The sequence below is a fragment of the Lathyrus oleraceus genome, chromosome 2 (genome assembly GCF_024323335.1).
Source record: "Lathyrus oleraceus cultivar Zhongwan6 chromosome 2, CAAS_Psat_ZW6_1.0, whole genome shotgun sequence".
Classification (NCBI taxonomy): Eukaryota; Viridiplantae; Streptophyta; class Magnoliopsida; order Fabales; family Fabaceae; genus Lathyrus; species Lathyrus oleraceus.
The window spans coordinates 213993420-214013852 of NC_066580.1; the positions used below are offsets into that span (position 1 = coordinate 213993420).

Here is a 20433-nt window from a genome sequence, read left to right on the forward strand (position 1 = left end):
TTGAAATATACCGACAGTATAAAAGGATTTTATATTATCAATTAATCTTACACGTTGGATATTAAAATAAATTTAATTTTTATATTAAAAATCTATAAAATAATTAAAACGGGTAATCATGATGAATCGTGTAAATTTTTTTATGGAGACCATACATATTAATTAATCCTTTATTAAAATATAAAAATCAAGTATGATAAATTTAAGGAGAATACCCCGTGGTAATATTGTTTTTTAGTTTATAAGAAAGAAGAAATAGAAAAACATTTTGACATTTCTCACATTTTAATATATACTTATTTTCTCCTCTTCACATATAAATCACTAGCACCCCTCTCCAATTTTTCTCCTTCCCTTTTCCAATCTCTCATCTTCTCGGTTTTCCAAACCCTTTCCCTCTTCTTCTCAAAATCCCAAACATGCAAGTTCCCTTGATCGACAGACTCGGCGATTTCCAAGCGGGTTTCAACTCATTGCAAAACCCACCTCTCCCTTCTCAAATCGCTACCACCTCCTTCAACGGTCTCCAATCAGTATCCATAGCTTTCAATTTCTGTAAATGGGGTGCTGTCATTCTCGCTTTAGTCGCAACGTTCGGCAGCATAATCAACAAACTCACCATATTCATCATTCATCTCCGTAAAAAAGCTTCATCCCTTCCGTCAATCGCTTTCGACGATGATTTCAGCTCCGACGAAGATGACGACGACGTCGTTAGCTTATCTTCGTCATCGGACTTTGAAGGTGAGGAGCCATCTGTGTCATCTTCCTCAAGTTTCAACGATTTTTTTAGAATCAGAGGAAGCAGTATAAACGACGAGTTCCAGACTCAAAACGGTGGACATCAACGACAGCGCAGTATCGGTGACATTTTTTCCCTTTTTGAATTAGCTAACAGTGAAAACGTTGTTAAGCTTTGGGACAGTATAGGCTTCGGTTTAGGTTTAGATTTCGATGAATACGAGGACGGAGTTATTTCCTCAAACGACGTCGTAAGCAACCAAAACGCGCTTTCAACTCACGTGGATTCACCAGCGGTAGTTGTTTCCGCAAGTGAAGGCGCGCGTGGTAATCTCGCCGTTGAAATTTGGGACACGCGCCTCCGTAAACGGAAGCCTTCTGTTGTAGCTGAGTGGGGGCCCACGGTGGGGAACACGGTTCGCGTTGAATCTGGCGGCGTTCAGAAGGTTTATGTGAGAGATGACGGACGTCAACGTTTGACGGTTGGTGATATGAGAAAAGTCAGTATTCCTTTAGGAAACGTAACGGAATCTGACGCGGATAACACCTGGTGGGATGCGGATGCTGTTATTGTTTCTGATGAATCTTACTTGGAACATTAATCAATGTTGCACGCAACTTTGTAAAATTGGAATATTGGAATTTTATTTACTAATTTAATTTCGGTTTGATGCTAAAAAAATTAATTTATAATATAGGAAAATAAGGCATCGAGATTATTTGAAAAATTGCTTAATTGTTGTATTGTTTATTGTTTAAAGTTGACAGCTGTAAATGAATAAATTAGTTCTTCGAATTTGTACATTGGTTTCTAACTTGGTATTAAACGTGTGGTTGAAAATAAGCGATCTTGCTTCTAGATTATTAAGATATGGATAGCTTCCTTGATGAATGTTTCATAAATGCATTTTAGGTAGCTTCCATAAATGAAAGTTTTATAAATATTACTCATCTCCCTATCAGTCAAAAAATATAATTAATATTATATAAAAAAAAATAGTTAACCATCCTATCGGTAACGCCACGGACTTTTCTTTGCGAGATTATTTAAAACTGTATTTTTTTTTAAATTGCTAATATATTTTTTTGAAAGACAATATTTTCTTTAAATAACCAATTGAACAAGAGTTTTTAAATTGAGAAAAATCCACCTCCAAGTTATAAAAAGAATTGAAATTACAATAATATAAAACCAGAATTGATTATTGATAGGTATTATCAAAATATTTTTTTTTATTCTTGCGTTTTGCACAACAAACATCCATGATCTTGTAAAAGTTAAGAACACGATGTATGAGACGTACTAGACTATCGAAATATCATCTCGATTTATAAAATAATTTCAATAATCCTATTTGATACTCACTTAAAACATATCTCTCTATTTGATATCTACTTGCTAAAAGTATAATAGTTGAGAGAGAATGAGAGTCTCTTCACGCAGGGATTACAAGAGACTATATGTGTTATTTGGGGAATGAATGAATGGATTCTTCCAATTTTAGGATTGAGGTATTTATAGAAGATCCATTGGATCTGACTAGAAAGTGATAGAAATCGTTTTCCTAGTTTACTAATCATATATGTGGGAATGAAAGAAGATTGATTCTTCCTCAAATTATGGGGGAGACGATTTTCTTCCCTTGATTACTATCTTCAAACAATTATTTCTTGGACACCTTATATGCTACATGTGTTAAATGAGATAGGGTTAGCAAATTTCATATTTTGGATCTTGATATTATGATTTTCATAGTACTTTAATTTCTATAAAAAAAAACATTAAAGACACATTCGGGTCCATGACGTTGTTTCTTGTCCAGTGCTTGATTCTTGATCTGAATTGTTCTCTTCTCTCTTCTTCTTCTTTTATGTATCTTTGATGATTAAGATATTTTTATTTATTTATTTATTTATTTATTTGTGGGACAACTAGAAAGAATGAGAATCGTTGTATTTGCTTTTCTAATGGTGCACATTTATAGACATCTTATTCCAACAGTCATATCTCATCACAACAGTCATGTCCCAATAACCATGAAGAGAGAGAAGATGAATTTAAATTTTATTTTAAAATTCAAAATAAAAATTACATTGACTTAATTATCCATCAAGCTAAACAATCATCACATTAAAATATCTTTTATTTAAGTCAATCTTTAATTTACACGAGTGATATTTAATGAATTAATAAATTAATCCAATAATCTCTCACTTGACTCATGTAGAAACTTGATGTTTCAATGTTATACCATAATTGTGCACCACTCATTAAAAGCACCAAATCATTATCTTTAATGAATTGAAATGATCACATTATGACGGTCATAAACTATTCATCAACTTGATTTCTTCCATGTATCATACATCAATCCAATTTAAATAACTTTAAAGGATACAATGATCTGTCTTTCATGTCTTTATAAAGAAACCATTGTCGTCACATATTAATAGTAATATATAATATGAATAACAAAACTCAATAGAAACATAACCTTAATTGAATTCACAAGTGTCATATAATATGAACATTAAACTATATATATATATATATATATATTATATATATATATATATATATATATATATATATATATATATATATATATATATATATATATATAATATATATATATATATATATATATATATAATGTTAACAAGGACTTTTACATAATGCCCATCCTTTCTACATGGCCAACAAATGTCTTGGGTGGTAAACCTTTAGTTACCGGATTCACTATCATTAAATATGTACTAATATGTTCAGATGACACTTTTTTATGCATTTCTTCTTTCACTAATAAGTACTTCAATTCCATATGTTTAGCACCTTTGGAATACTTATCATTCTTAGAGAAGAAGACAGCTGCATAATTATCACAATAAATCCTTAGCAACCTAGCTATATTGTCGACAATACCAAGCCATAAGATGAAGTTCCGTAACCACAATGATTGAATTGTGGCTTCAAAGTATGCCATAAATTCCGCCTCCATAGTAGAGGTTGTAATGATGGACTATTTTCCACTCTTCCATGATATTTCTCCTCCAACCAGAAGAAAAACATACCCAAATGTGGATTTTCTTGAGTCCACACATCCTGCAAAGTATGAATCTGAGTAGCCAACCACTTCAAGTTGATCTGATCTTCTATAAGTGAGCATGTAATCTTTGGTGTCGTGTAAGTACCTAAGAACTTTTTTTGCAGCTTTCCAGTGATCCATTCAGGGATTACTTTAATATTGATCCAACACACCAACAACAAAACTGATATGCGGTCGAATACATGTTTGGGCTTAAATCAAGCTGATGCATAGGGAATAAACTCCATTTCTTTTCGTTCTAATTCATTTTGGGACATTACATTTGACTAATTTTGTCCCCTTTATGAATATAAACTATCCCAACAGAGCATTTACCATTATAAATCTCTCTAATATTTTTTTATATAGTCTTTCTGAAACAATCACAACAGTCCTTGTGATCTATTACAAAATATTTCTATTCATATCACATATGATGCCTCACTCGTATCCTTCATTTTAAATTTATTAGAGAGAAACTTCTTTACATCATGTAACAAAGAAAAATCCTTGACAGTAAGTAAAATATCATCAACGTATAAGACAAAAATAATGAATTTTCTTCCACTGAGCTTCATATAGATACATCGATCTACGGTGTTCTCTACAAAATCATATGATAAAATAATATTATTAAATTTAAGATACCATTGCCAAGAAGCTTGCTTTAGTCCATATATTAACTTATTTAATTTATACACTAAACTTTCTAGAAACTTTACAAATGACCCTAAACATTGTCCTTTCTAATCAAGTTCAAAGACAACCTGTTGGACCTTTCCTATGTCTCTAAGATATACAATTATCTTCTATATTATCCTCTGTATTAGCTGCAAGTTTCTCATTCATGATCAATGTCATGTCTAAGTCCATAACACTATACTAGTAACCGTAAATATTTAAAACATGCTCATATGTTAATGTTTTGATTAACTTTCATGGATTCAAACTAATCATCTTTAAACATATATAAAAGTTCACTTTTGGATAAAAACTTAAATACATTTCAATAAATTTTAATGATGTTAAATAAAGATATTTTAATGGACAATAAAATCACTTACAAAATACATGTATATCTTTGGATATACAAACAACAAATATGTCAACAATCATCTTAACTTTATTAATTATAAGTCATGATCCATCTTTGGATGATCTATATATATCTTATAATAATAAATATTATTGAACATAAATATGTTTCTCACATAGTATCCAAGTCAAGTTAATTACATAACTTGAAATCATAAATTTTAATTAATTTGACCACTTTGATGATTAACAAATTTATAATTCAAAATTATACGGTACACATTTCACTTCAAAATTAAATAATAAATTGAAGTTTATAATTAAAATTCAATTATAAATTTTTATGAATTTGTCACTTTGGTGATAAACAAATTTTATTTTAATAAATAATTTTAAAATATAAATGTAATATTTTATTCATAATTTGATAAATAAATAAAAATATATATTACACTAGTATTATTTATCAAAATTGAATTGTATAATTTAAAATTACAAATTTTAATATATTTGACCATAGAGTAGCATTTACACAATACACAATATGTATCAGGTTTAATTTCAAGTCTCTTATGAAGAAAATAAATTCACTTATCCATCTTGTTGTAGTATTTTGATATAATAATAATATTTTTATGATGATTCCATTAATGTACAAAAATCCATTAGTGTTAAAATGTCGATCACTATTCATGAAGCCACATCAATTATGCAATGTATAAAATTAAATTGAACAATACTACACTGTTTGCACTTTATATATATTATATATATTATATATATATATATTATATATATATTATATAATATATATATATATATATATATATAAAGAGAAAATATGATTTTGGTGTAGCTTTTTTTTCTTCAAAATATATCCTTTTCAATTTTATTTTAAACTTTAACTTCTCTTTCCCACAAATGACGGTTATATAACGGTTTATTATTTTTCGCACTATTATCTTTATAAATAATTAAAAATAAAAATAAAATTAAATAAAAATATAATATAATTTATATTTTATGTGAATCTGTATTTGAGAAAGCGGACAGACGGGCACTCACGTGCCCGTCTGATCGCTAGGATATATATAATGTAAATGTATATTCGTGTGTAATTGACCATTACAGGATTTTAAACGTTTCTCCACATATATGAAAATAATTTGTTTAGTTATTATCATGTGGTAAAACATGTTTTCTCATTATATCATCATACAATATCAATTTATTCTGAAACGATACTCACTCTCAATTATACACTTTCATGATTCTTCATTATATATATATATATATATATATATATATATATATATATATATATATATATATATATATATATATATATATATATATATATATATATAATAATATTGATGACGTATACATATTACTTTTATTTAAGAAAAATTCTTAAATGAAAACAACCATAACATATATAGCTATAGTATAACTAATAATAATTTTTTTATTAATTAAAAAATAAAAATAATTTTTTTCTCTTCTTCATATCACAATCATCTAATAAATCCAATTACAAAAAAAGTTAAATTTTAAATAAATTTAAATTTTTCTTTCTTTTTATTGGATATTTATAAAAATATAGATTTATGTGTGTTTTCATATAAATATTTCTCTTTGTTCAAATATTTGAATTATGTATTATACGAAAACAGAAATCATATACTTCTTTTACTATGTAATTCAACATCGATCACTTACCTTATATACTTAAAATAAAACGCGGGAAATGGTTGGTCCGAATTTGTGTTTCAACATGATACTCATTAGGAACCGGAACAAATAAACATTTTAGTTTACATTATCTCTAATTAAAAATTCTATGCTATATATTTAATTATTTATCAAAAACTCATAATATCGGTAACTTTGCTCTATTATCAACCGTTAACAAATTTCATATTTTGGATTTTGATATTATGATTTTCACCGTACTTTAATTTCTATAAGAAAAAAACATTAAAGATGTATCAGAGTCCACGATGTCGATTCTTATCCAATTCTTGATTCTTGATCTGAATTGTTTCATTCTCTCTTCCTTCTTCTTTTATATATTTTTGATAATTAAAATATTTTTATTTATTTATTTGTGGGATAACCAGAAAGAATGAGAATCATTGTACTTGCTTTTTTAATGATGCATATTTATAGACATCTTATTTCAACAATCACATCTCATCACAACACTCATGTCCCAATAGCCATGAAGAGAGAGAAAATGAATTTAAATTTTATTTTAAAATTCAAAATGAAAACTCCCATTGACTTAATTATCCATCAACCTAAACAATCATCACATTAATGTATCTTAAGTCAATCTTTAATTTACATGAGTCATATTTAATGGATTAATAAATTAATCCAACAGATAGATCATGGATTTCAGTTTGGACGGGGAAACCTAAGCTCAATCGAGCGATTTGAAGTGCGTTATCTTGATTCGATTCACATGCATTTTAATGTCATTTCATATGTTTTTTTTATTGTGTTACGTTGGTATTATTCATATATTTCAGGTACTTGTTGATTTGAGGCTTGTGCGGGTTAGAACAAAGAGAAATGGAGCGAAAATAAGACAAAATACAATGTTGTTGCTATCATGACGAGTTTTTAATAGGTTGACGCCCATCAGCCTGAGCAAAAATGAAAACAAAGAAAATCAGCAGGTTGACGCCCGTCAACCAACTCAATTCCAGAATTTTCGCCCACTATCTCAGACTTGATTTTTCCACTTTCCTTATTTTTTCCCACCACTTCCATCCATTATGTAACAGTTATTCTACACGAATTTCCGTTATAAAAGACCCTTTGGAGCTCAGTTTTCATTATCCAAACTTAGTTATAGTTTTAGGCAGAAAAATTCACATATTATAAAAGCACTTATTTTTCACACTGAGAGATAAGTGCACATTAGATTTAAATTTTGGAGATTTGCTATCTGTTCTTGGATCGTTCGTAGTGTAATCTTGCCGCCATAATTTTTCTGAATTTTTATTCTAAAACTATTCGGTACCTATTTTGGAAGCCTATATATATATATATATATATATATATATATATATATATATATATATAATATATATATATATATATTTTGTTGTTGTTCTTCTTCTTAATGTTATTATAATCTTTTGGTCCATGTATCTTTTTTTTTGTCTGAGTCAATATATCTCAGTTTTGTTGTGTTGATTTTAATCCCTAAAGGTAAAATCCGCAAGACTGCGAATTTTACTGCGAATTTTGTCTTTAGAGACTAAAACCAACACAAAAAGTGAGATATAGAGACTCAGACCGAAAAAAATTATAGGAATTAAAATAAAAAACTCGCTAACTTACAGGGACAACAATATATATTATATATATATATATTATATATATAATATATATATATATATTATATATATATTATATAATATTATATATATAATATAATATATATATATATATATATAATATATATATAATATATATATATATATATATATATATATATATATATATATATAACCGTTACTATTACTAGTATTTATTATTATTAAATTTAATATGTTTAATTTATTTAGAGTGAATTTTTATAACAATAGCTTTTATGTATTAGTTATGTCTGACTAAATTATTATAGTTCGAAATGTGAGGATCTCATTTCGACGATACTCAGATTTAAATCGTAATTAGATAAGTAAATTAGAATTTATTTTGAGACTGATTATTAAACTATTTTTAATTAAAATAATTACCACGAAAGCGTAATTTAGAGATACTGGTTCAGTTTCGAAAGAAAGGACATATTTGACTTAGGTAAAAATTTAAAATTTTAATTAAGTAATATGCGAAAGCAAGACTTCCTTTGAATTGTAAAACATAAATATTTCAAAAATAGATTTTAAGAGCATAAAGGGACACACGAAAGCCGGCGTTTATGAAATTAAAATTTGGTATTAGACAAGCGAAAACCGATAATACATTTAAACTTATTTTTCACCTTAAACAACTTTTTAATTAATTGAAAGTAATTAATTTTCTAAAACAAAAGTTTTGCACTTTAACACGCTACACACGCAAAAGCTGGAGTATAGATTTTAGGCAAAAACTTGGTTTTAGTTGCGCGAAAGCAAATAATTTATTTAAATTAATTCTTTTTGTTAAGAGAAAATACTATACCGATTTAATTAATTAATACAATGCTTTTTCGAGTACCAATGATCGATGCAAGCCACATTCTGGTATTTGTTTTATTAAATTTTCAAAACGAACTAGTTTTAAATTCCCTCTTATCAAATTTCATCACCTTAGATTTAAATAGCAACAATAGATAACGGTAGGTTGATATTTGGTCCATGTGGGTTCGATAATCTCTTATATTACTATGATATTTCCGTGCACTTGCGGAGAGCATCAAGTTTTTGGCGCCATTGTCGGGGACCCCAAAAGTCAATATTGTGACTTTGTTGTTACGTCGTATAGATTAAGGTATTTTTGTTATTTCCCCCTCTTTCGGTTGTATGCCAAGTACCCGCTCAATCGGGGACAGTTAGAACAACTGATTGACGAAGTCAAGCGTTTTATTCACCTAAACGCTAAATCGAACAACTTCGCGCCCAATTTACCATCCATATAGCTGCCAACAATAAACGTCCTCTTAAGGACTATGCCGTTCCATCCCAAGACGAGCCTCATTCGAGCATAGCTCCCCCAACTGTTTAAGCTTACAACTTTGAACTCAAACCCTCTTTGCTGCAAATCATGCAGCAGAACCAGATCTTTGGAAGCCCTATGGAGGATCCAAATCTTCATCTTTCTGTGTTTCTTCAGTATTTCGACACATACAAGAGTAATGGCGTCGACCCCAAAGCCATTAGATTATATCTTTTTACTTTATCCCCCAGGGATAGAGCCATAGCTTGGCTACAGTCCCTCCTAACTAATTCCATTACGACATGGAACAAGCTCAATAAGGTTTTCCTTGCTCGATATTTTCCCCTTCTAAAATGGCAGTTTTAAGGAATCAAATCACTTGTTTTAGACAAGCTGATGGAGAATCTTTCTTTGATGCTCTGGGAAAGGTACAAAGATATGATAAGACTTTACCCACATCACGACTTAGAGCAGTGGCTAGTTATTCATGCTTTCTATAACAGTCTCCTATATAACACGAGGATGACAATCGATGTTGCTGCTAGAAGAGCTCTAATGGACAAACCATTCATCGAAGCCTATAATCTTATTGAAAACATGGCCCAAAACCATTATCACTGGGGTAACGAGCGCGCCCCTGTTGAAAGGTCTCAAACCAAATAAGGTATGTACGAAGTAAAAGGCCTAAATCATGTTAGTGCTAAAGTAGATGCCCTTACTCAGAAGATTGATAACCTAACCATTATTCCCGCAACTACCATAGATGCAGTTAACCCTCTAAGAACAAAGTTGGTTCTACAATATATCTCTAAGATTTTGATGATAACAAAGGATGAAACAAAAATTGTACTCTAACGAGATTTTTTCTTAGTATGCAGGACTCTGACCATTTATGCAGGATTCTGACCATACATCAGATATAAAATTACATCAGATATAAAATATTCGATGACCAGATGCCACTCAGAAAGGATGCATCCAGAAGGTTCTGATTCTGATCAACGCAGAAACCAGTGCAACATTAAGAAGTCAGAAGCTTCGATAAAAGACTACTAAATCCAGACTCTAATACTAAAGAAGTCTAGAGCATTGAGAAGCTCTGATGGGATCATACATAATCATCCTCTAAAGACAAACTCTGATATATCAAGACTCTGACGTAGACTCACCAGTCCAGAATGCGTAACCAAAAAGAAGCTTAATATGGAAAGAAAGTATTTCAAGAAGGGAATAATGAGGCGGGCAAAACTGTTTTAGAAAGAAACAAGGAGAGTAATGACATTAATCACTCTTCAATGACCAAGATTCTGTCTTCACTCCAACGGTCCTTCACAACGACTATATAAAGAACGAAATACTTCACAAGAGAATACACCTGAGACACACAAGAAATATCATTCATCCTCTCTCATTTTCACGAGCTGCTGCTCTTACGTGAAAAGCTATTGATCTTATAATTATGTAATATTTGCTTTTTGTTAGAAGCACTTTACATTACAATTTACTCTTGCTTAAACTACTTCCTCAAGTGACTCTGCGCAGTCTGAATACTTGAGAGGGATGAGAGATTATTCTCTTAGACGTTTGGTTATGTAATCTTTCAAGATTAGTGGATTAAGTCCTTTTTGAAGGCAAAATCACCTTGGCCGGGTGGACTGGAGTAGCTTTGAATTTCAAGCGAACCAGTATAAAATTCTGTGTCATTTCCTTTTTATTCTGCGTGTGTTTGATTTCTGAAAAAGTTTTTATTTCCAAAACAATTCAAACCCTCTCCGTGAGATTTGTGGAGTAAAAGGACACATCACCTCTGATTGTAATTTTTTGTCTGAAACCTTCCCACGACTAGGCGAATTATGCGCAAGGCAAACCCTACTATAACACATATAATCTTGGATGGAGGAATCATATAAATTTCTCCTATAAGGACAACAACACTCTTTTTGCACCAAGCCCGCCTCCTACTACTCCCCCTGAATTTCAACATAACAAAGGAGCCCCTTATGCTCCTTCTACACCTAAGAAGTCAAATCTGGAACTTATATGAACCAAAACATTCATACAAACAAATTTATCAAACTGTTTACGAACAAAGTTGACACCATGGCTATCCACAACAAGATGCTTGAGACACAAATAACTCAGGTAGCCCAGCAACAAGCAAAAACTGCTGCTCCCGCTGGCACACTCTCAAGACAACCATAACCCAACCATAAAGGCCATGCCAATTGTCATACTCTAAGATCCCACATATCATTTTCACCCTTGCATATAAACAAGATAACATCTTGATCCTCCACCTCTCATCTTTAGGTTTGCTTTTTGCAGGGATCACCAATCACCTTTTTATTGGTTTTTTACCTTTGCGTTTCTATGTTCATCACTTATCTAACCACTAATCAAAATAGCAAAAATATGTTTTGTTTTCTTTAAGTTTATTATGCAAGGTAGGACTTTTCATCAAGAGCATTAAACATGGTTCCTCGGGTAGGGTTTGTTTTGATTCCTCAAGTCAAAGTGTGATTAACCATTTGTTCTCAAAGGGCTATATCTAAAATCATGATCCCTAATGTTCTCAAGTGTCTTTCAACCTTATTTTGATCAAGAGTACCCAAAGCCTTGTTGCTCATTTCTCAAGAAAAGTCAAAGGTTCATGTGTTTATTTCCATGCCTTCTTCAACAAGCTACCTTAAACTTTGAGCAATGCAATCAAGAGACACTCAAGGAAACCTTATTTTGAGTTTATATGATCATCCATGTTCCTTGAAATGCAAGAAAAGACCAAGTGCACAAGTTTACTCCAAGAGGCTTGACCAAAAAGTCAACCATTTGAAGTCAAAGTTCAAATGATCACAACTCCTTCAATTCTCAACATTTTTGAATGATTCATTTTGCATATGAATCTTCTCAATATCCTATACAACTTTTGTTTACATGACAATAGCCAATTATGCTTGGTGGACCATCAAACGTTTGGAGAAATTATAGTTCATTTGTGGACTTAGTTAAATTTGACCTATTTTTAAGTGATTTTTTCTCAACATTCAAGATTCATAGCTTCTTTAATTTTCAACATTTGAGACTCGTTCTTTTTGAAAAATGTCATTTGTGATGCCCTCTACAAGATTGGTTCAAGGATTAAAGTCAAATTATACTTGGAAGGCCATGGAATTCATCGAGGCATGACAGTTCATTTTCAACCATTTTGAGACTTAGAAATTTCTGAGTTACATGACCAATTTTTTGTGCTAACTTCAACATGCCACAACTTGGACATACTTGTTGATTTTATCCAAGTTGAATCCCTTCTCATAGGTGATATAGAGGTCCATATTTTCATACTTATGGGTGAATAGTTGAGTATTCTCCAAAAAATGACAAATTGCCTTTCCTCTTTTAGATCACTAACACCACTTACTAACATTTTATTGTATTAACTTTACTTTAATGTCATTTATCTTATGCTTTTTATTTTTTCTATTTCCTTTATGCTTTTATTTTATCATCTCATATCATATTGTTTATACTTATGCTATTTTCTCTTTGTCCATTTGGATTTCTCCTTCTTTTAAAGATATTAATAAAGGAAAAACTCTAAAAAAAATTGGTTCTCTTGATTCATGGACTTATGGTCACTATCCCTAACATTGTTGTGGAGTTATGGACTTAGGACTAGGATCTTGACCCTTGCTTTTGGAGTTATGATTTGACACCTTAGGATTTATTTGGTACCTTTGACTTTGGACTTCTTTTGAAGATTTGGCTTGGTTACTTTGGTTTCATCTGATACATTGGTTATTCTTTGTTTATTTGGCTTTCTTGAGTCTTAATCCAAAGGAGGGAATTATTGCTTGACTTATGTCATAAAGCTTGCTATCTCTTGGTTAGACATTTCCTCCTTAGCTTTTACTTTATGCTGTAGGATAGTCTCTTTTTCTCACCTTCTTCTCTGATTTTCAAAATCTCCTCTCTCTTTTCAAAAATTTCTTGTTTTCAAAACCTTTTTCTTAATAAATTCTAATACATCTTAAGTATATTCAGCCCAATTTCAAAAGACTTAAAACTGCATAACTCATTCAAACTATTTTGTGCCTTTTGTGCACTTTTTCTTTTAAAACTTTTCTCAAAGTTTATACATGAGTCATTTCCACAGTTGAGATGTAATTCTCCTATCCCCATAATATTGACAATAATTCATTTCCACCTAAGAGAGCTAATGACATACTTGTTAATCTTTATCCAAGTTGGAGCCCTTCTCTATTATGATGCAAAGTTCTCATACTTGTGGATGACTAGCTGAGTATTCTCCTGAAAATGACAAAATGTATTTGTTTACCATGAAATTGGTAAACAACCGCTAATCTTCCAAATTACCAAATTTGGTTACTTACAGGATCAATCAGATTGATCCTAGGACATGTGCTAATTATTTGTTAAAGTGAATTCTAATTAACATAAACACTTCGACAATGTTTACAGTAATAGTAATTCATGAAAATACTCACAAAAGGATACAAACAACATAAAGTAAAGAGAATATTGTAAAAATGAAGATAAATGGCAACAAAGATAAATCTTTTAAATAAAGAGATATTTCTGGAAATAAAAGATGAATTGAATTACTTCAAAGTAAATGACAATGGTGTAAATCAAACGTACATTTCTCAATTTATTGTTTCTCTACACACGAATACTTGGTAAATTTTACAGATTTTGTACACACTTTGAACACACACGATACTAGCACTAAGACCTTTTATTTATACTAATCGAAATAACCGTTTCTAACGGCTTTTCTACCATATTGAGACAAATGGCATTTTGCATGGATGCAAATATCCACTATGCTCCACATACATTTTCAAAAGTTAGATAAGAGCAAGAGTTCCCTCCTTTATTTGAATTTGAATCTCTCGTCGAACACGTCTTCAAACACTAAAAATATTTCTAAGTCCTTGCAGCATCTTAACCTTCTCATCAAGGCATCTTCAACTAGAACTCCCAATATCTGATCTAGTCGAAATATCTTCACAGGGAACTCCATTTCTTAATTCAAATATGGGCGTCAAAATTAGGAGCCATCAAATTGCCCCCCAAAAATGTCATTTTCGACACATTGAAGAAAAATACATTTTTTGAGAACATGCTTCGACGCCTTGGACAATTCTTGCATGTCACTAATGTCCCAATGTTACAAAAAAAACTTTTCAGTTTCTCCCAGCTGTCTTGTGACGTCAGAGTCATCATTACTCTTTTTCCAACAACGTCTTTTCAGACCATACCCAAATCTCTTTAATCATCACGTTTCCTAGACCCTAGGAGATAATGGGTTTAGGCATTAATTACCACATCTTCAACGCATAATCCAGGAAAGACACGTGTCCCACTAAATTGTCAACCATTAATATTGATTTGAACCGTTTTTCCTTCTAAAAACACTTATAAGAGACACACCTCATATCAATTCCATTTTTTACGCTTTCTGAAATCTCCAAACACCCTAACTTTTCATCTTCTCAAACAACCTTCAAGCAAACCCAAATTTTCTCATTTCCTTCAAAACTTAACAACAATGGCAACCTCAAGCAAAACCTCTAAGGACATAAGTAAAGCCGCCAAGGTGTCTGTCAAATCAAAACCCCCCAAGAAGATTTTAGAACTACCTCATATCACTACATTACCCGGTCCAGTAACGGTGAACAACTAATAGTATATCACAGAACCAAAAACTGAAGAACAACGTAAGATTTATGCCTCTCAGGTGCTTATTCCCATTTTTGTTTCTGGTAAAAACCATGCATTATTTGGACCTCTGCCTGATTTAGATATGGATTTTAGTAAGCTTAAGGAATACTTCCCCACTTAACACAAATGTAAACCCATACGGCAAGCCAAGAAACTTGGGGATGAACCAACTACTGCTGAAGAACCCAAAACAGATGAAACCATAGATTTAAGATTTATGAACAACAACTTTAGGGTTTTTCGTGCCACTCCCTCTTTTAAAGACCCAACCAAGTACGTATAGTGGCTAAAAAAAATAGAGAAAGTCAAAGCCCAAATTTGGAAAGATATGGGGATTTATGACCTGATAATGCTATCGAAAGTAGGCTTAGAGTATAGCTCATCTCTGTTAGTCTCTTTGTTGTACTTTTGGGATAGAATACATTACACCTTCCACCTTCCATGTGGTATGATCACACCAAATCTCTTCGACCTAGCCGCTATCACAGGGCTAAAACCTACTAGAAACACATACGACCCCAATATTGATTCTGAGGACACTATAGACTTTTCCACCTCCAGGGAAGTATATTTGACCCATATCACACACTACCATGACAAGGATACCGACGCTGTTTCTGATGTCGAACACATTGCCTTCTTATCTTTGTGGTTATCCCATTCCGTCTTTTGCTTGAAATCCCTACAAGTCGCCAAGAAGTACCTTACTCTAGTGAACCAACTGCATGCTGGACGTGACGTTTGTTTAAGCGAAATGATCCTAGTAAGTCTTTATGAATCACTGAGTGATGGAGTCACTCAACTAAATAACTTAGGAGGAGAAGGAAACCTCCTTCTCTCTGGTCCCTTTTGGCTACTACAACTCTGGCTCAATGCCACTTTCGAGGTAAGTCTTCCCAACAGAGGCCTCGTTGATGAAGAAGCTGAAGAAGTGAAGAATAGACGGGTCGAAGGAATTCGATTGGCCCAACTAACCCTCAACGACGAAGGGTAATCTCTTCGACCAACCTTCATGCACTATGTCATAATGTTCACCAAGCGCCATGTATTCACGTCGAGCATGGCCCTTTTCGCAGCCAGGGAGTGTGGTCCAAAATGGTTCACAAGGCCCTTTCCATATCCTTCCAAAAAACAAGAGACAAAATATATTCTGATTTGGGAGGCATTTTTGACTCCCAAAATCTTAACCCTTCGATTAAACCCTTCAAAGATCCAGGTCACTTTGATTTCCTATCAGCCCAATCTTGTGGCTCGACAGTTTGGGTTAATTCAGACTCTCCCAAAGTTCCTGTATGACAAAAAAGGCAGCCTTCTCCTCTACAACGTAATTCATAATGAAGCCACCACTCTCAAACAGATGGCTAGATATAATGGCAAGACACAACTTACCTTTGTCAAGTTCGAGCCTAGATTTCTCTATACTCGAGGATTTGGGAGATGGTGGAATGAATATTATACTGAATAATTTTATGATGTTCCCTATTTTATCCAACACATTGATAAAGCTTTCCTTTTTGTGCAAGAAAGAACCAAGAAAGGTACTCACACGCTCATCAAAGAAATTCAAGTGTTCCAAAATTACTTTTAAACTGCCTATAGGACCGATGACCTTAGTCAAACCATCCGCGAAGCAGCTGTCACACTAAAGGAAAATTTTTCAAAGAAAATGGAAACTTTAAAAATCCCTTCGTACGTTCCTCCTGAGAAATGCTACAAAATGGCTTTCGAACTATTTCCTTCAAAATTTCCTCGACTGCCAAATGATGACTTTGGAGTGGCCCTTGCCCCTCAATCCAGAATGGTTTATCTGTGGGGAATTCATTAAAATCCTTCGACAACAGTCATAGAAAAAAGCTAAGCAGGTGGTTGTGACTAAGCATACTCTAGACAATTTCAAAGGGTATCTTCATATAGGGATCGAAGATGTTCGCATCGAATCAGACATATATGAAGGTGTGACATGGGTTTTTTTTCGAATCATACCCCTCTATTAGGATATTCACCCTTAGCTTATAATAATGCTCTATGTTGTTTTTCTTTTAGCCACCAGGGTTCCACCCAAGAAGCCAATAATCAAAAGGCCAGTCGAAACGAAGACTGAGGGAGGCATCAAACCCACAAAGGTACACCTCTGTCTTACCCATTACTCTTTGTTATGTATAATGGTATTAATACTTCAGTATTTTCATTTAGGTTGCTCGAAAACCTCCTCTTACTCCATCAAAAATCCAAACCAAAACAACAGAAGCTCCTATTGTAGTAGATTCTGACGAAGAAGACCTGTCACCTGTTCTCGACCTCACTTCTAGGAAAAGAAAACAACAACCAAAAATCACTGAAGCTTTGAGCCAACCTCAAACAAAAATTGCCAAGAAAAGGCCTACTGCTCTAACTATTCAAGAGCCTACTCCTAAGGCCATGGCGAAGATAGCAACGACTCAGAGAGAAAGTGACAACTCCAGCCCTGAGGTTGAAGGGAACAAGGTAAATACATACCTTACTTTGCCTTTATTAGTTGATTTATTGTCTTCTACCACTTATCTTTCAATTTTTGGTTTCAGGATGGTGCAGGTACTACCGTGTACGAACAACAACTGCAACTTCCTCCATGTCAATTTCCATAGCAAATGTCCTCAACAGCACTAGCGAACCTACCTATCGACCATCATCAGAGAAAATTTCCATGAGTGAAATCAATCAACCCATTCCTGGTGAGCTTGAGACTTCGCCACCAAAAACCACTACCCAACATTCACATACCAGTGGTTCTGATCACGAAGCTAGTTCATGCGAAGAAGACCAAGCTGGAGTGAAAAAGGATACTATGGTGGTGGATGAAGAGGTTCAGGATGGAGATAAACCTGAAGATGGTTCTCCTAACATCGAAGGCACAATCCATGCCAACCAAGAGGGTAACGATGGTGAAGTAGTGGCAATGGGGGAGGACGACGAAGGCAACCAGACCCTACCCAATGTTGGACATGATGGAAGTGATGGTGAAGATGATGGAGACTCCAAAGAAGAGGAGAACAATGGTGAGGGAACCAGGACACAGTCGAAGGACAGACTCAGAGTCAAACTCTTGCCACTCCAACAGTTGTGGCTATTCCTGAAGGCAGAGTTTCGACAAGAAGCGCTGGGGGTTTTTCTTTTGAAGAACTAGCAACTCTGAAACGAAACCAACCTCTTGAATACCTAAAATCTATGCTAAGTAGCATGGAAATCTCATCTGAGAAAATCCTTAGCACTACTATGGCGTCTGATGACCAACCTTCGAGTACACCTGCGAATGAAGTGCTATCGAAAATCAAGGAAAAGGTCTTCAAAGGTGATTTGTTCCTGCTCCTACTGGCTGATCCTTCTGCCCCTCTAACATTGAAGGCTCTATTCAACCAAGTAAATTTATTAGAAGCTTCTCCTGAAGTTGCCAACATCATCCTGGAGTTAGGCATTATGATCGACCAAGCTATTGAAGATCATAAGCTACTACCCCAGATAACCAAGGAGATCGAACAAAAGGCTGGTTCTGGAGCAGCTGCTTGGGATGCTGCCAATGAGTCTACCAACAAGGCCATGAAACTGGAACAGACGAAATAGAAGAACAAAGAGGAGATCGAAGGCCACGACTGTGACATTACTTCATGGAGAAAACAGATAAGGGAACTGCAAGCCAAAATCTCTAAAGCCGAAAAGCGCAAAAACGAACTTCTAAAGTTTGATGATGCTTTGATGGATAAAGAGCTAGAGTTTGGTATGGAGATCGTCGAAAAGGCACACAAACTTGATTCAGAGCTCATAATTCTCCAGTCGAAATGGTCCTTATGTGAGAAACGCCTGGAACTTCTCAAGACAAAATACCTTCACATGAAGGCTAATCTTCCTTTTTAGTTTTAATCTCCTTTTCCATTTTCCTATTGATAAATTTTCCCTGTAATGAATATTATCCCTTTAGGCCTTTGAAGCGAATTTAAGCCATTTTGGAACCCTTTACCATATTGGCTTTGTTTAACTTGCATGCAATTACTCGTTTATTATTTTTATTTCTTGGAGTGATGGCTTATATTTTTTCAAATATTTTCCATTTACTCTCAAGATTCTTGTCTTCCCTAAGTTCCTCAATCTCATAGGCACCGTTAGAGAATACTTTCAAAATTTGAAAAGGGCCTTCCCACTTGGGAGACCACTTCCCTAGGGCCCTATCCTTTCGATCCATCAGAAGGACAACTTTCCAGACCAAGTCTTCATGCAAAAATGCCTTAATTTTAACCTTCCTATTATAAGAGTTCTATACTCTATTCTTCTGCCTTTTTAATAATTCCAAGGAATTTAGTCTCTCTTCATCTAGATCGAGTAGCTCATCCATCATCATGTTCCAATATAATTCTAATGGAATTTCATGATGCCTCTGAATTCTTGTGGGTTGTAGATAAATTTCTACTGGTAAAACTACATCATGACCAAAGGTCAGTCCAAAAGGGGTCGAATTAGTGGTTTCCTTGGGAGACGTCCGACATGCCCACAAAACCTGATCTAAAGTTTTGTGCCAATTTTTAGGTTTCTTCCCCACATGCTTCTTAATCAAGCCAATAATCACCTTATTAGCTGCTTCGACTTGACCATTAGATTGAGCATAATATGGCGTAGACGTTAACAATTTGAAACCCATTTCCTTAGCAAATTCTTGCATCTTTCGACCAGTAAATACTGATCCTTGATCTGTAGTGATAGTTTCTGGGATTCCAAATCTATAAATGATGTGTTTCTGGATAAATTCGACCATATCTTCTTGGCCCAAATTTGGAAAAGGTATAGCTTCAATCCATTTTGTAAAATAGTCAATGTCAACCAAGATATACCTCTGATTCTTAGATGATGGTGGTCGAATTTCCCCAATCAAATCCAAAGCCCAGCCTCTAAAAGGCAAAGGTTTGACTATAGAGTGCATTTCGCTCACAGGGACATGTTATATGTGTCGCATATCGAGAAATACGATCCCTCGCGATGGTCGCAGAAAAATTAATTCGAATAGAGTCGCCATCGAACTTTATTTATCCCAATGAAGGAATAGGAAAATATCGATAAAACCTCTTAAAAATAGAATAATGGTCGTCATAACCATATTTGGGTTTATGAGTCGATTACGCAAGGGGAAGGTATTAGCACCCCTTAGGTC

General features: G+C 33.3%; 2 protein-coding genes and 1 non-coding gene across 3 annotated transcripts; 2 read left to right on the top strand and 1 right to left on the bottom strand.

The window, feature by feature from the left end:
- The first annotated feature begins 275 nt into the window (after positions 1-275).
- On the top strand, positions 276-1543 carry LOC127118933 (uncharacterized). The gene has a single exon (XM_051049167.1). It carries the CDS (start codon positions 420-422, stop codon positions 1341-1343), a length of 924 nt encoding a protein of 307 aa, XP_050905124.1. The 5' UTR covers positions 276-419; the 3' UTR covers positions 1344-1543.
- An 8333-nt stretch (positions 1544-9876) lies between these two features.
- Positions 9877-9985, bottom strand: LOC127125178 (small nucleolar RNA R71). The gene has a single exon (XR_007804634.1). It is a non-coding gene; the product is annotated as a small nucleolar RNA R71 (small nucleolar RNA).
- A 7958-nt stretch (positions 9986-17943) lies between these two features.
- Positions 17944-18423, top strand: LOC127122642 (uncharacterized). Its single transcript, XM_051052943.1, has one exon. It carries the CDS (start codon positions 17944-17946, stop codon positions 18421-18423), a length of 480 nt encoding a protein of 159 aa, XP_050908900.1.
- Positions 18424-20433: the final 2010 nt, after the last annotated feature.

Excerpts from the sequence above, each read along its gene's own strand:
- LOC127118933 (XM_051049167.1), top strand. The coding sequence starts at position 420 with ATGCAAGTTCCCTTGATCGACAGACTCGGCGATTTCCAAGCGGGTTTC.
- LOC127122642 (XM_051052943.1), top strand. The coding sequence starts at position 17,944 with ATGAGTGAAATCAATCAACCCATTCCTGGTGAGCTTGAGACTTCGCCA.